The 17,947-nt window shown below is 32.7% G+C and overlaps 1 protein-coding gene, 1 non-coding gene and 1 pseudogene across 2 annotated transcripts; all 3 read left to right on the forward strand.

Moving 5' to 3' along the window:
- Nucleotides 1-4,557: 4,557 nt before the first annotated feature.
- Nucleotides 4,558-4,664, forward strand: LOC131170069 (small nucleolar RNA R71). Its single transcript, XR_009141011.1, has one exon. It is a non-coding gene; the product is annotated as a small nucleolar RNA R71 (small nucleolar RNA).
- Nucleotides 4,665-9,878: 5,214 nt separating this feature from the next.
- Nucleotides 9,879-11,198, forward strand: LOC110632604 (trans-resveratrol di-O-methyltransferase-like; annotated as a pseudogene).
- A 3,719-nt stretch (nt 11,199-14,917) lies between these two features.
- Nucleotides 14,918-16,421, forward strand: LOC110632588 (trans-resveratrol di-O-methyltransferase). Its single transcript, XM_021780862.2, is given in 4 exon segments — nt 14,918-14,939; nt 14,942-15,061; nt 15,064-15,674; nt 15,801-16,421. Coding segments are annotated over 4 exon segments (1,062 nt in total). The 3' UTR covers nt 16,110-16,421.
- Nucleotides 16,422-17,947: the final 1,526 nt, after the last annotated feature.

Genomic DNA, 17,947 nt, shown 5'->3' on the forward strand with positions numbered 1-17,947 from the left:
TGTTCTCTCTTTGTAGATTCTAGCATTTTCATAAGCATCAAGTCTTAATTCTTCTAACTCATCAAGTTGCAAAAGTCTTTTGTGTCCAGCAGCTTGTAAATCAAAATTGATTGCTCTTATGGCCCAATAAGCTTTATGTTCTAACTCTACGGGCAAATGGCATGATTTCTCAAAAACTAACCTATAAGGTGTAGTTCCTATGGGGGTTTTAAAGGTTGGTCTATATGCCCAAAGAGTGTCATCTAATTTAAGGGACCAATCTTTTCTAGACTTGTTGACAGTTTTCTCCAATATTTGTTTAAGTTCTCTATTTGTGATTTCTACTTGGCCATTTGTTTGAGGGTGATATGATGTGGCAATCCTATGCTTTACCCCATACTTTCTCATCAATTTTTCAAATTGGTGGTTGCAAAAATGGCTACCACCATCGCTGATTATGGCATGTGGGGCACCAAATCTGGTTAGAACAAATTTTTTTAGAAATTTCACCACAACTTTTGCATCATTGGTAGGTGTAACAATAGCTTCTACCCATTTAGATACATAGTCCACCCCTACCAAGATATAATTATTCCCATAAGAGGATAGAAATGGCCCCATGAAATCAATTCCCCACACATCAAACAATTCAACTTCTAATATGAACTGTTGGGGCATCTCATCTCTCTTGGAAATATTGCCTACCCTTTGACACCTATCACACTTGCTTGCAAAGTCTCTCACATGTTTAAACATATTAGGCAAATAAAAACCTGATGTCGAGACTTTTTCAATAGTTTTTGAGACACTACAATGACCACCATATTTAGAGGAATGACAATAGTAAATAACATCATTTATTTCTTCCTCTGGTATACATCTCCTAATTATTCCATCATTACATCTCCTAAACAAAAGAGGCTCTTCCCAAGAATAAAATTTAACATCATGCAAGAATCTTTTCTTTTGCTGCCAAGATAAATCAGGTGGCAAGACACCACAAGACAAATAATTCACAATATCAGCAAACCATTGAAGTGCAAATTTCAACACATACAACTGCTCATTCATAAAAAAACTCATCAATGGCACAATATCATCATCTTTATTTTCAGTTTTTATCATAGAAAGGTGATCAGCCACCACATTCTCAACACCTTTTTTATCTCTTATTTCTAAATCAAATTCTTGAAGTAATAAAATCCATCTAATTAACCTAGATTTAGCTTCTTTCTTGCTCATTAAATACCTTATTGCTGCATGATCAGTGAAAACTATTACCTTTGAGTTGACCAAATAAGAACGAAACTTATTGAGTGCAAATACTACCGCAAGGAACTCCTTTTCAGTTGTAGCATAATTAACTTGAGATTCATCAAGGGTTCGGCTTGCATAGTAAATGGCATAAGGTTTTCTATCTTTTCGTTGGCCAAGGACAGCTCCAATAGCAAACTTGCTTGCATCACACATGATTTCGAATGGCAAAGTCCAATCGGGGTTTGCATGATAGGAGCTATTGTTAATGCCGTCTTTAACCTGCAAAAAGCAACCATACAATCTTGATTAAAATCAAATTTAACATCATGATTCAAAAGATTTGTTAAGAGTTTAGCAAGTTTAGAAAAATCCTGAATAAATCGCCGGTAAAACTCGGTATGTCCAAGAAACTCTGTACTCCTTTGACAGTGGTTGGAGGGGGCATTTTTTCAATAATTTCTATTTTGGCTCTATCTACTTCTATTCCCCTGTTTGATATTAAATGCCCTAAAACGATCCCCTCTTGGACCATAAAGTGGCATTTCTCTCAATTCAACACCAGATCATTATCAGCACACCTTTGCAAGATTTTAGACAAATTAGTCAAGCATGAATCAAAATTAGTACCATATACTGAAAAGTCATCCATGAAGACCTCCATAATTTCTTCAATAAAATCAAAAAAAATGGCCATCATGCACCTTTGAAAGGTGGCAGGTGCATTACACAATCCGAATGGCATCCTTCGTTATGCAAAGGTGCCATAGGGACAGGTAAAGGTAGTTTTTTCTTGGTCATTAGGATGGATTGGAATTTGAAAGAAACCAGAATATCCATCTAAGTAACAAAAGTAAGAATGCTTGGCTAATCTCTCTAACATTTGATCCATAAAAGGAAGGGGAAAATGGTCTTTTCTTGTAGCATTGTTCAACTTCCTATAGTCTATACACATTCTCCAGCCTGTAACAGTTCTAGTGGGTATCAATTCATTATTCTCATTTTTAACAACTGTCACCTCACCTTTTTTTGGTACAACATGCACAGGACTAACCCATTCACTGTCAGAAATGGGGTAAATAATTCCAGCAGCTAGTAATTTCAGGATTTCCTTTTTTCATAACATCCTTCATTGTAGGATTCAATCTTCTTTGGTGTTCAATAGAAGGTCTACTATTTGGCTCTAAGAAAATCCTATGCATACAGACTGTTGAACTAATTCCCTTTATATCATCAATTATATAATCCAAAACTCTCCTATATTCTCTCAAAACTCTCAATAATTTGTCAATCTCAATATCAGTTAAAGATGCATTAATTATAACAAGATATGTTCTATTTGGTCCAAGAAAAGCATACCTGAGGTTGGAAGAAAGAGGTTTAAGATCTACCTTTGGGGCATCCTCTACCTTTAATGATGGTGGTTTAATCTCCAAAGTTTGCACTTCTTCAAGCTGAAAAATTATGGCTTCAGGATGTGGTGGAGAGCTCTCCAAGTGTTATGCAAAAGCAGCTATGTTATGATTGTCATCATCAATACTCCCACCATGGACTAAGCAATTTTCAAGAGGGTCTTATGGATAGCTTTTTCTGAAATGCTCTTGAGCAATCTCATCAATAATGTCTACCCGTAAACAAGACTCAACTTCTTCATGTTTCCTTTTCATGGCTGGATTGATGTTGAATATCATTTGATCATCTCCCACTCTAAGTGTCAATTTCTCACCCTTTGCATCAATTAATGCAGCAGCTGTTGCCAAAAAGGGTCTTCCCAACAAGATAGGAATTTTTGTGTCTTCTTCCATATCTAAAATGACAAAGTCCACCGGAATGTAGAATTTTCCAACCTTGATAGGCACATTTTCTAGAATGCCTTCTGGATACTTAATTGAACGATCAGCCACTGAAAGATACATGTTTGTGGGCTTCAACTCTCCCATATTCAACTTCTCATATATTGAAAGTGGCATTAGGCTAACACTAGCTCCAAGGTCACATAAGGCATTTGCCACACAATTATCACCTATATGACAAGGAATGGAAAATACACCTGGATCTTTGAGTTTGGGAGGTAACTTTTTCTGAATTATAGCACTGCATTGCTTTCCCAAGTTGATGGTATCATAATCTTCTAGCCTTCTCTTGTTGGTAAGAATCTCCTTCAAAAACTTGGCATAACTTGGCATTTGGGATAGTGCCTCAGTGAATGGCACATTGATATGCAACTTCTTTAGCACTTCAAGGAATTTGCCAAATTATTTGTCTAGCTTATGCTTGATGAATCTTTGAGGGTAGGGAAGGGTGGGTTTGTAAGGCTCAGGTGGGATGTATGGTTTCTCTCCCTCATCTTGCTCACTTTTGCTTTCTCCTTCTTTTTCATTTTTCTTGCTGTCAGCTGAATTTTCTTCTTTTGTGCTCTCTTTTTCCTCTCTCTTGTTTTCACTCTCTTGACCAACTTTCTTACCACTTCTCAAGTTCACAACCTTACATTGTTCATGAGGGTTTTGTGGTTAGCTAGGCAGTTTGCCATAGGATTTGCTTCCCGATGAGCTTGCTTGTTGAGCCAATTGAGTCTCCAACATGCGGTTGTAGGCTTGTAATTGATCCATGGTTTGTCTCATGTGTTGCATTTCTTCCTCCAATTTGCTATTCATCTTGCTTTGTTTAGCAAAAAATTTCTCCATCATGCTTTCCAAGGTTGGCTTCGGTTCATGAGGTGGAAGGGATTGTTGTGCTCTTGCTTGATATCCAAGTTGTGGCTGCCTTGTGGGCTGAAATTGAGGCTGAAACTGAGGCCTATTCTGCTGCATATACTGCTGGTTATGAGCATAATTTGAGCTTTGACCTTGTTGAGCAAAAGTTGCTTGTGGTCTCCATGTTGAGTTGTTCACATTAGAGTAAGAATTTCCCATAGGTTTTTATTGATAACCTCCTGCATAAGCAACTTGTTCTTGCAAATAATCATCACCATAAGAAGAGTAATCAACTCCACAACTTTGGGTTCCATCTGTGTAGGCAACTTGTTGCATAGTTGTAGGAGTTGAGGTTATTGCCTTTGTGCAAAAATAACTAAGAAGCTGAGTCAACTGATCAAATCTTGCATTCATATAGCTAACTGAGTCAAGTTCATAAATCCTAGCCTTCTTTGGCTCAATTATTCTTGGATTTCCCTATAAATGGGTATTATGAGCAATCTTCGCTAATAGATCATAGCATTCTTCACTTGTTATTCTCATGAAATCTCCTCCTGCTTGTGAATCAATTGTGTTTCTTATGGCTGGAGTAACTCTGGTGTAGAAATTCTGAGCAATCATCCATTTCGGTATTTCATGATGAGGACATTGCCTTTCAAGCTCCTTAAATCTCATCCAAGATTCATACAAAGTTTCATCATCCCTTGGCTTAAAAGCTACCATCAAATTCCTCAAATGAGTGGTCTTCCCAGGTGGGAAAAATTGAGATAGAAAAGCTTGAGATAGCTGCTCCCAAGTAGCTATAGTAGCTTGTGGAAGTGAGTCATACCACTCTAATGCTGAATCCCGAAGAGAGAATGGAAATAAGGTGAGCCGAATCACTTCATCTGAAACTCCAGGCTGCCTTTGTGTGCCACATATCATCAAAATTTTCTTCAAATGAGAATGAGGATTTTCAAGTGGACTACCTCCAAATTGTGAATTCTGAATCATTTGAATGAGACCAGTCTTTAACTCAAATTGATTAGCTCCAATAATAGGTCTATTATCTCTCACATCTGCACATCTAGGAAAAGCATAATCTAACATGGATCTTCTCTGAGGATCATTTTGATTAACAACTTCATTCTGCCTATTTTGCTCATTTCCTCCATTATCTCCACCAATAGCTCTATTTTGATTCTCCATATTTTCAATTTTCTCCTCTTGCTCAAACCTTTGTTGTTCTTCTTTTTCTGCTTTCTTTCTCCTCTTAGATTCCTTTTTGTTGGCTCGACAAAATTTTTCAATTTCAGGGTTGAACAATAATTCAGTATCACTTGTGCTTTTCAATCGTCTCATAAACAAGAAAAGTACCTGAAAAACACAAGGAACAGCAGTGAAAATAAAAGAAAATAAAAATTCTAATCAGCTTAAAACAATTAAAATCCAACTTAAAAACAAACAATTCCCCGGCAACGACGCCAAAAACTTGATTGTGCTAGCTGTGAAGTAGCTTGTGCACGTGCACGGGTCACAGTAGTATAGTTTTAAAAATAATATCGTTCTCACAAAAAATTGTGCTTAAATTAGAAAAAAAAAAAAAGGATAAGCTAATTAGAATGGTAAAATTTAAAGATATTAAAAATGAAATTTAAAATTAAAATTGGTATTTGAGGAATTTAAACTAAATCAAACAATTAACTAAATTAATTATACTAGATTACCAAAATTTAAATTGAAATTGCTAATTATGAAATTGGGTGGAATTAAATCTAAATTCAATAAAAATTAAAGTGATTCTAGAGATAGGGTTTTCAATATTGTTTACATATGGTTTATCCTTAATTTAGCCAAACACATGAGAATTGCAATTTTGAGGGAAATCAATTATTAGTTCTTTGAAACCTTTTTCAAGCAATTCAAAGTTGATATTCATTAAATCAAACCCTATTTTCACGGTATTTCAAACCTAACAAAAACCCAATTAAAGCTCTAATTGATTTTGGAAAGTCCCCTTAATCCTCTTAGCTTATCTCTAGCACCAAGAAAACTAAGTTTATTGTAAGATTATCTATCCCAAACATTCACTTTTTAGTCCATCTGTCAAGGATTAAAACTTAACTTAATGAGGGCCCATTCATCAAGCAAAGCAACAAGCTCACAAGCAATAAATCAAAATGCAGCAAATCTCATTTAAATGACTAAATCAGTTCAAAAATCACAATACAAAGCAATATTTACAAACCCATCTTTAGAATCTCAAAGATCTACTCACAAATCATGGTTTCAAGACAAACCCAAGTATAGAAATGAAGAAATAATGAAAATCTAAGCTAAGGAATAGAAAAACCCTGTGAAATGATGAAGATTCTGCTGCTGGAGAGTTGCAGAAAACGGCTTCTGCTGCTGCTACAAAACCATATTTCACGAGCTCCTCTTCCTCTCCTTCTTTCTTACAAAATCTCCCCCTTTTTCTCCTTGTGGAAAGAAAGATAAAAAGAAGCTTTTATATGGTTCAGAGGTCTCCCCTAGAATGGGTAAAAAGGTAGAAGATTCTGGAGAAAGTGATGTATTAAATCAAAGGAACGAAAGTGCCACATCAGCCATTTTCAGTAAAACGACACAAGCTGAATCAGTTGTGTCGTGCCTTGTGTCGCAGGTTGTGAAACCGTCTGCCCGAGAAAAACTGCATATCTGACAATCGACACAACCTGTGACACAAGCTGTGTCCCAGGTTGTGTCATTTTCGGCCTCTTTAACTCAACTTCAAATTTTTTACAATTCAACTTTAATTTCTTCCAAATGGCTGCTCTGATCAAAATACACCAAATTTCTCCAAATTTAACCTACAAAACAAAAAAATTCCAAAAATTAAACTAAGAAGTGTAAAATTGCAAAATTGACTAAATATATGCTAATATCTATAGTAATAGTTATGAACAAGGATAAATTATGTGTAAAAATTATACCTAAATGATGATATAAAATGCATGCATCAAGGGGGAGATTGTTGGGAATATACAAGTGTGAAATTCCCACATCGAAAAAAGATGGGATGAGCGAGAGACATATATGTGGGAAGGACTCATATACTCATTGCCTTAAGGTTTTGGGTTGGATGTAGTGTCAAACCCATGAGTTTGTTCTTTCATATGTCAAACCCATGAGTTTGTTCTTTCATAAGACCCATCAAGAAGGATTCTCTCCATGTACTTTGGGCTCTCTAGATTCATAATATAAGGCAAATGTCACCTTATATTACACTCGACACATTTGAGAAGAATTACATGACAACCACAATATTGCTTACAGAAGTACGTAACATGACTTAATAATGAATCACTATATGACATATTAAAAAAAAATTAGTATAATTTAAAAAATAATAGAAATCATCTATTAAGTAATTTAATTTAAAATTAAATAATACATATATTTTTTTATCATTTATTAAGCACAAAATTATATCAGTTACTGTTGAATATATAAGATATTATATTATTTCACGAATGAATATATAAAGAAAAATAATTAATAATTATTTAAAAAATAAACAAATTATTATAAAAATGTTCAAATTCTATTTATTTAAAATATAATAAATAAATATGATAAATTACTTGAATGTTTTTAACAACCATGGGGCAAATATGATAAACGTTCAGATAATTTTATACATGTGTGCACAATTAATCTCGATTTGATCATGAAGAAACACCGCCTTCCTTATTATTTTATTATTTTCCAACTCAATCATTGGACAGTGCTTTCCTTTCATTTTGTTCACTAGCATGTATTTTTATCAACAAAATCAATAATAAGGTCATAATGAAAGCGAAATTTGGTAGATGCCATCTGATTCTAATTAATATATAAAAAAATATTTTAATTTTTAGTGGAGACTGCTTTTTCTCACATGTTAAACCTGAAAGATATAAAATCAAGCCCACTCAATGTATATATAACAGGACAGACACTAAATTTTAACCCATTTCGAATTTGAAATAATTTATAATTTATTTTAATTTATAATAAAATTCAAAATAATTTAACTTAAATAATTTATATATTAAAGTCATATTATTGAAGTTGAGAGGTTAAAAAATTATTTTTTAAAAAGGTATATTTTAAATATTATTGTAAAATTATATTTAATTATTTAGAATTTAATTTTTAAAAATTTATTAAATATTAAAAAACGAAAAAAAAAACTGTCTCACAAAGTGCCAGAGAATTAAGGGAAAAATTTTTTATAGGAACAATTGTCGTAGTTGGCACTATAAACTAAAAAAAATTAAAAAAAATTATGATATTACTCATTGGTTAATAAATTTTATTATGGCTTAATTTCTAAAATTGGATTAGTTGATAGGTGGATTGACATTTGTGTGAAAAAATAATTAATTTAAAAAAGTAAAAAAAGGAACTGCATCAATCCTAAAATTGAAGTGTTTCAAGTTTGAATTATAAACAAAATGTTTATGTGTTTTTCATTTATTAAAAAAAATTAAAAAAAAAGTTATTATATCATTTATTAGTTGATAAATTTTATTATGACTTAAATCTCTTAAATTGAATTAGCTGATGCTATAGAAAGTTGACACTTTTGTACAAAAAAGATAAACCATTTAGAAAAGTTTTTTAGCTCTTTAAAGGGGAAAAAGTTAATATATCACTTATCATATGATAAATTTTATGGTGATTTAATATCTCAAATCAAATTTATTGATGGATGATATACATAAAAATATTTGACTAATGGATTGATGACACATGGAACTCAACAAGTTGAGGTACTTGTATATACAACCAAATGATACCCATACATATGAAAGACAAGCTGCGTGATCGCTCGAAAATGTCGCATAACTTGACCGAGATATTATATAGTATAACCGTGATTTCATGTCATCATTTGATATGAAATGGCAAATCAATTATAAAGTAATAATTAAACATAAAATGATAGTTATTATTTAAAAAAAATATATATTTTTAACATATGGATAAAAGTAAATTTTATAGGATGCATTATAATTTAATTATTACACTCTGATTAACTTGTTATTCTGTATAGGCTATCCTACGTGAAATCACCGTTGTTTAATATAATTTGTTGACCTAGACCGGTATGGCAAGCTACTAAGACCTCCTTGACGAAGCCCCAAGTAAACTCAGAGCATCACCATATGGACTAACCCTTGGGAGGACACGCCCATGTTCGTAGATGAAGAGCCATTTATTAATGAGACAAGTACGTTAATTTGCTGAATAATAGTGGTACCCTGCCTACAACAAATGTCATCATTATTAAAACCATAACTGTGTAGCAGAAGTAAAGGGACACCTACCATTAGAGTTAAACCTTATACAATACGCCACTAAAGCTGAAAGCTACTACTAAGCTAGTATTACAACTTTACATTTGACAATCTTTCATTGACCTAACGGTCAGTATATAAAGCCACACATTCGATAGGTAAAACATTGGAACTCACATTCTATTCCTTATTTCTTTGGCTGTCAACTCTCTCAATAGGAACTAACTTAATCATTGGAGTGCTAATAGGGAGTTAATACCCTCTTTGGCATTCTAACCTTTCTTTGTCTTGCAGCTGGAGTCGTTGTCAAGCTTTCATAACCACTCTTAACCAGTCGAATCCATATAACCGTATAAGAATACCCTCGCCTATATTCCAAACTCCACACTTTTACCTTTATCATACAACCTCAGCACTATTTACGTGTCCTCCATTTGCGATATCCCGATGTCACAACTTCATCAATGGATGAATTGCTACTCTGTGAAAAAAAGTAAATAATTTTAAAAAATAAAGTTAGTAGAAAAAAAGGAAAAAGAAAAAGGGTTCATGAGCAGTGATATGGGATTTTATGTATATATATAATATAATAAACTGATAACTACCTAGCTTAGATTACTTTGAAAGTAATTAAAAAAAAATTCAATTGATGGAGTTGGTGAGTGGAGAAACCATAGATGAGCTACTTCAGGCTCAAACTCATATATAGAATCATACATTCCATATTATCAAGTCCATGTCCCTAAGATGTGCACTTCAATTAGGTATAGCAGATGTGATTAACAGCCATGGAAAACCCATGACCCTTTCTGAGCTAGTTGCTGCTCTGCCAGTCCACCCCACGAAAACACATCATCTCTACCGTCTAATGCGTCTTCTTGTTCACCTGGGTTTCTTTGCTATGCAGAAAGTTGCTGATAATCACTTCCAGGAAGGCTATTTGCTTCCCCCAGCCTCTCTTCTTCTCCTTCAGGACAACCCTTCAATTTCCAGACCCTTCGTAGATCTGGTGCTTGATCCAATTCTAATAGAAACAAATAATTGCATGAGCACTTGGTTCCAAAATGAGATCCCAATCCATTTGTGACTGTCTTTGGAGAGCCAATTTGGGAACATGCAAGCCATGAAGCCAGCGTTAATCATTTGATTAACAGAACGAAGGCTAGTGATAGCTCCCTGATTGGCAGGGCAGTGCTTGTCAAGTGTAAGGGGGTATTCCAGGGGCTGAATTCACTGGTGGATGTTGCAGGTGGCACTGGAAATATGGCCAAGGCCATTGTTGATGCATTCCCAGACTTGAAGTGTACTGTGTTAGATCTCCCACATGTTGTTGCTGATTTGCAAGGCAGCAAGAACTTGAATTTTCTTGGAGGAGACATGTTTAAGGCTGTTCCTCCTGCTGATGCAATTTTACTGAAGGTATACATACATATATATAAACCATTTTTTTATAAGCCAAATATATTTCTATTAATAAAAAATAAAAAAAAAATTTGAGAAAACCACACGTATGTCATTTGATATGTACAATGAAGTTGTAGCTGACAGAATTGAGCTGAATAATTATGAACAGTGTACATTACACGACTGGCCTGATGAAGAATGTGTGATGATACTGAAGAATTGCAAAGAGGCAATTACAAGAAATGGGAAGCAGCAGGGAGGGAAGGTCATAATCATTGACATGGTGATGGGAAACCAAACATGGGATAGTGATGATGATAAGATCACTGAAGCAAAGCTACTCTTCGACATGGAAATGATGGTTTTTGCCAATGGTAAGGAGAGAAACGAAAAGGAGTGGGCAAAGCTCTTCTTTGATGCAGGATTCAGCAACTACAAGATAAACCCTGTATTAGCCCCTGAGCTCCTACTGAAGTTTATCCTTAATTAACAACTTGATTTCATATATGATAAGAGGAAATAAGATCAATACTGAACCAATAGAAGAATGAGGCTTTCATATGTATGTGATAATTAGATTATGTAGTCTTTCATCTATATATGTTTCTTTGTTGGAACTATTTGTAGACTGCATCATTGTTCGATTCTGTACTTCAATGACTCATAGGATGCAACTCTCCCTTGTAAATGCTTTAGAAATTAAAACAAGGGAACTTCTTGGGGGTGTATACACCCATCCCATCCAATGAATAACCGACATATCATTAAAATAATGATGAATCCTACTATAAAATATGGTGAATCTCACTACAAAATATGACTTATTAATTTCTCATTAGTTGGGCGTATAAAATAGTTTATACACGTTGGTGTAAAAAATAGTTTATATACTTTGGTGCAACGGAGAACTTTCCTTTAAAACAAAATCTCTGGATTTTCAATAGTTCTGTTACACTTCGGAGTTGAGCATTGTTGGCAAATAGAACGGGTGGATCTGACAAATTAGTTCACACTTTGTAATTCAACTCAAGTGTTTGAATCATAAAAATCCCTCAACTTTAATTTAATTTTATTAAGATTTCTATAGACTATTATTACCGAGTTAACTTATGATTAAATATCACCCTTTATTCCACAACTTATTAGATGGGTGTATCACATATGTCTTACAATTTTAATTAGTATAATAAAAATATCTAAACTTCAATTTATAACTAAATATTACTCATCGTCTCTCAATTTAGATAGGTGCATCATAAACATTCTACAACTTTAATTTGCATCATAAAAATCTCTAAATTATAATTTAATGAATAAATAATTTTTAATACAAAGTGATAAATAATAATTTAAGATTTGATATATTATTTTACTAGTAGAAGAAAGAAAGACAATAACTATAAGATAAAGTGCAAAATGGGAAGCAAAAAGGCAAAGAAGCAATTACAAGAAACGGGAAGCAGTAGGGAGGGAAGGCCATAATCATTGACATGGTGATGGGAAACCAAACATGGGATAGTGATGATGATAAGATCACTGAAGCACAGCTACTCTTCGACATGGAAATGATGGTTTGTGTCATTGGTAAGGGGTGAAATGAAAAGGAGTGGGCAAAGCTCTTCTTTGATGCTGGATTCAGCAACTATAAGATAAACCCTGTATTAGGCCCCAGAGCTCTAATTGAGGTTTATCCTTAATCAAAAGCTTACCTTGCTACTATATTTCATATGTGATAGGAGGAAATAAGAGATCAAATGCTGACCTACTTGGAGAATGAAGCTTTCATATGTATGTGGTTATAATTAGAACTAAGTGTTATGATAGAATGGCGGGTGTGATCTGTTTCATAATCCAGTCTTTCATCTATATATATATATATATATATATATATATATATATATATATATATATATATATGTTTCTTTGTTGGACCATTTGTAGATTGCATCATTGTTCGATGCTTTACTTCAACGACTCATAAGATGCAACTCTCCTCAATTGATGCTTTAGAAATTAAAACAGAATCTCTGGATTTTCAACAATTTCTTTCACTTAGCAGAGGTGGCAAATGGAGTGGATGGGATTAGATAAATTAGTTCATTCTTCCTTTAACTTAATGGTTGTATCAAAGGTGCTTAATTTTAATTTGTATCATAAAAGTTGATCAACTTTAATTTTTTTTTATAAGCAACATTTTATTAATAAATGAAATTCAGAGGAAATTTTTAGCACGGAAATCCAAACCAATAGGTTTACCCGATACATCCAAATTAAGTAACAGCATGCTAAGTGAAAAAAAAAAAAAAAAAAAAAAAAAAAAAAAAAAAAAAAAACTTGAAAAGAAAGGTACAAAATACACTAACAAGATAGCACCAAAACTGCATTACAAAAGAAAAGATACAAAAGTCTAGGATGCATGACCAAAAAAATGCCCAAATAACAAGAGCCAAAGGCCTTAGCAGCCACAAAACCATGCCAAGAGCTGCAACAAACTGCAGCAAAATCTGTAGAAATGTCACCCACAAAAACCACCCAACCCCGAATCTATAACCAAAGAGGTACCTGCACAAGACCAAAACAAAATCTGCAGAAGAGCAGAACACAGACACAACAAAAACACAGCCAACAACATGAGTACACTTCAAACGCTGCACATATTTAGTTGAATTGAGACATATCACAAAACAACCACAAAGTCTACCGATCTATCCACGCTTTGCTTGGCAAGTGCATCCGCCATAGAATTCAACCCACGCAAAGAATAATCAACTTCAATTTGAGTATCATTTAAAATTTCTATGGCTTTCTATTAATGATTTGCAATTTCAGTGGCCTTCTATAATTACTTATTGCAGGTTAAGTTATGACTAAATTTCACTAATCATCCCACAACTAAACTTAAATAGTTGTATTATGGATGCTCCCTCAACTTTAATTTGCATAATAAAAATATGTAAACTTAAAATTTAATATATAAATAATTTTTAATACAAAATGTGTTAAATAATAATTTAATTAGATTGGATATATTATTTTGCTAAGAAAGAAAATAGCTATATATAATATCAATGATAATCTAAAATATTTGGCTTGATTTAGAAATTGACTATAGAAAGTTAAGAGGCTTTATATTACTTAAATTAAAGATTTAAAAGTTGTGTTACAAATTAAAATTTAAGTAATTTATTAATACATATTTATAAATTGAAATATTGACTATGTAACTTACCTTGGAAAAATTCTTTATATTAACTTTGAAATAAAAAGAGTGATGGGTATATTGGAGAAGATAGACAGGATTAGCCATAAGTATTTGAGAGTTTGAGGGATCTTGAAGTGCAATACTCATGAGTCTGATACCATACAAAGATTATTGGCTGAAATAGTTGAATATAGTTTCTAGTGCTAAGTATTTAAATAGTTAAATTAACGTATTTGATAAATTATTTAAAAAATATATGATAATTAATAAAATATAAAAAAAAAAATTTAATTAGGTTCGATTTATTATAAATTTTTAATATAAATATATAAAATTTATATGTTTTATAAATTAATTTTATTTTATATATTATGTTTGAATTTATAATAAATTAAATTTAAATAAAAAAATCTAAAACATCTACCAATTGCGTTTTAGATCGGCTTTAATTGTAGAGGCATTCATCAACAAGTGTGACATTCTGACAAAAAGTAACACAATGCGGACAAAGCAAAATGATATACTCTCATTTTCTGTCTATCTCGTGAAGCCAAGTTGAACTTACAGCACAATAATGAATAGAACCATAACTTTTTATTTTTTTTTTTAATTTCTTCTTTGCTCATTGAATTACAATTTTTATATTATTTATTATTTCTTTAAAAATCTCTTAAAAAGCTATTTATTTAAATATTTTAATAGTAAAATATTTATTTAATAGTAAAATAATAAGTTAATAATTATATATTTATTTAAAAAATAAAATAAATTATATAAAAATAATAAATTAATAATTATATATTTATTTCATGATAAAATAAATTATATGATATATTTTAATTTTATCAAATAATTCACATAAATTTATTATCAATTGTTAGTTAACAATCACTATAGTTGCATTTTTAATTTCAACTAAATCAAAGTTTTTTTTCTCGCATGTTAAACCTGAAAGATATTGAAATCAAGCAAACGGTAACATTTTGGTTTGTTCCCTTGCTATATATAGGAACTTAGAATTAAAGGTATGCATCAACGTAGTTAGTAGCGACCTTTAGATTACTAAAAGAGTCAATCAATTGATGGAGTTGGTTAGTGGAGAAACCATGAGCCAATCCAAGCTCAAACTCATTTAAGGAATCATACGTTTTACTTCATCAAATCCATGTCCCTAAAATGTGCAGTTCAACTAGGCATACCAGATGCCATTAGCAGCCATGGCAAACCCATGAGCTGGTTTCTGCTCTATCACTCCACCCTACAAAAACACAACGTCTCTACAGTCTTATGCGCCTTCTTGTTCACTCGGGTTTCTTTGCTTTGCAGAAAGTTGCTTATAATCACTGCCATGAAGGCTATTTCCTTACCCCTGCTTCTCGTCTCCTCCTTAAGGACAACCCTTTTGGTTCCAGTCCCTTCATTGCTCTGGTGCTTGATCCAATACTAACGGAACCATATAATAGCATGAGCACTTGGTTCCAAAATGATGATCCTTCAGCATTTGTCACTGCCTTTGGAGAGACACTTTGGGATAAGTCAAGCCGTGAATCTGTGTTTAATCGTCTGCTTAATGCATCTATGGGTGGTGATAGCTCCCTGATTGGCAAGGCGGTGATTATCAAGTGTAAGGAGGTATTCGAGGGGCTGAATTCGTTGGTTGATGTTGCAGGTGGCACCGGAAATACGGCAAAAGCCATTGCCGATGCATTCCCAGACTTGAAGTGCACTGTGTTTGATCAACCTCATGTTGTTGCTGATTTGCAAGGCAGAAAGAACTTGAATTTTCTTGGAGGAGACATGTTTAAGGCTGTTCATCCTGCTGATGCAATTTTACTGAAGGTATTAATTAACCAATTACATACAATTAAGGGCTCTGTTTGCTTATGTTACTTCAGTCCTTTATTTTGCCACTTGGGATGCTAAACCTTTTGCTAACAGAGTTAAGCTAATTGTAATTACCAACAGTGGACATTGCATGATTAGAGGGACGAAGAATGTGTGAAGATACTCAAGAATTGCAAAGAGGCACTTGTTACCAGAAACGACAAGCAAGGAGGGAAGGTCATAATAATTGACATGGTGGTGGGGGACCAGGATTATGATGATAAGTTCACTGAAACGAAGCTGTTATTTGATATAGAAGGGATGTCATGTCTGGTTGGTAAGCAGCGAAACGAAAAGGAGTGGGCAAATCTCTTCTTCAGTGCTGGATTCAGCAAGTACAAGATTAACCCTGTACTAGGCCCCAGAGCTCTCATCGAGGTTTATCCTTGAAGATGCTACTACTACTATTGGAAATATAAATTATAAATATTAGTATGTGTGTTTGAGTTAATAAGTGAATTGTGTGGAGATTAAGTATGTGAAGAATTAGTTGCCCTTAGTTTAGCGTATTGGCTATTAGCAGGTGGCGTCAGTTATGAGTCTCTGCTCCTCCAATTTATCAGTTGCTATCATATGTGAAGAGCATATAAAGAGTCATATAATTATTACAATAAATATACATATGTGTGTGCCCGCATTTGATTTAACTATGTTTGCAGGAGTGAAGTTGATTTTGTAATATTACAAATGTGGTTTATGTTATCTCCTTCCTGTAATTCCTTGCTTGGTACTATATTAGAATTTTCATTGTAAATTCAAAGGGATCATCATATTGATTAGCAACGCCTCACCCTTTCTATGTTCGGCCATCATGAAAATGGAACAATTAATTTTATATAATACTTCTAGTATTTAGGCAAGTGGCAGAGTTTCATCCGATGAAACGCCACCAAGTGCTCAGAAGTAGAGATGTGTAATCGGTCAATTGAATCAAATCAAAAAATCAAATTTTCCTAAAAATTTAAATAAAACTGAACTGATAATATAAACATAACTAAATTGAAGTTTTAATCGATCGGTACTCTTAACCAAATAACTCTAGCTCAACACAAAAATCCCAAAAATGCACAACACAATTTTCCCCACATCAACACAATCTAGGCTACTGAAAAACAGATTGAATATATCCAAAATTTCAATCAAACCTAGATGCAATAGTAATCTATTATTTATCAAAATACCAAAACTCATTATTTACACAGATTCAAAAACCTAAGAAAAGAAAATTAAGTTAAAGAACAAAAAAATTTTTAGAAACCCAGATTCATCAATTTACACTTATTCAAAAACCCAAACTCATTATTTACAGAGTCAAAAACTCATCATTTACATTCATACACAAATGAGAAGTCTCGAAGACTAAAAGATGATCGGTGACTATAGGCGATGGTTGTAGAAGAACACTGAAGATGGACGATCTGGCGAGCGAGGAGCAAACGAGATGGACATATCTACGAGGCCCAAGGAGAGATGGATCTGCGAGGAGCCATGAGTTTGCCATAAGGCATGAAGGTGAGGTCAATGATGGTGAATCTAGAAAATGGCCAGATCTGAAAGTGAATGATTGGTTTCTTTTGCTTTAGTGTCATATATATATATGTAAAATACAAAACGGCAGAACATAGTATAAATGTATAAAAATTGAGTCGGTTCGATTTTTCAGGTTTTCATTGAATTAATCGAACTAAATTGAAAAATCAATTTTTCTAAAATAAATAATTAAAACCGAACTAAATAATCAAAAAATAAAATAAAAAACCGAATTCAATAAGTTCATTTAATTTTTTGATTAAAATCGATGAATGCTTAGCTCTACTCACAGGCTTTGTCGGAGAATCTTTGTAAAATAAAATTATAATTAAAATATTTAAAAAATAAAAAATAATGCTTTCATAAGATTCTAAAATATAAAATTTTATACTATTATAATTTTATATAAAAAAATTTTAAATAAATTATTTATATAAAATATAATAGTAATTATTTCAATTTAAAAGATTTGATTATGTTGATAAAGTATTCGATTTGGCCATCTAACAGCACGCTTTACTCAGTGGTAATTTACTATTGTTCAATTATATGATCTTTTTATGAGTCTAATTTGAAAATTATTAAATTTTGATCTCCTTGTGAAGAGAAAATTTGTATTTATTTTCATTACACTCTTTCCAAATAAAAATAAAATAGTTAACTCCATGATAAATAAAAAAATTTTTGTAATAGAGAAA

This window comes from Hevea brasiliensis, chromosome 10 (assembly GCF_030052815.1).
Source record: "Hevea brasiliensis isolate MT/VB/25A 57/8 chromosome 10, ASM3005281v1, whole genome shotgun sequence".
Classification (NCBI taxonomy): domain Eukaryota; kingdom Viridiplantae; phylum Streptophyta; class Magnoliopsida; order Malpighiales; family Euphorbiaceae; genus Hevea; species Hevea brasiliensis.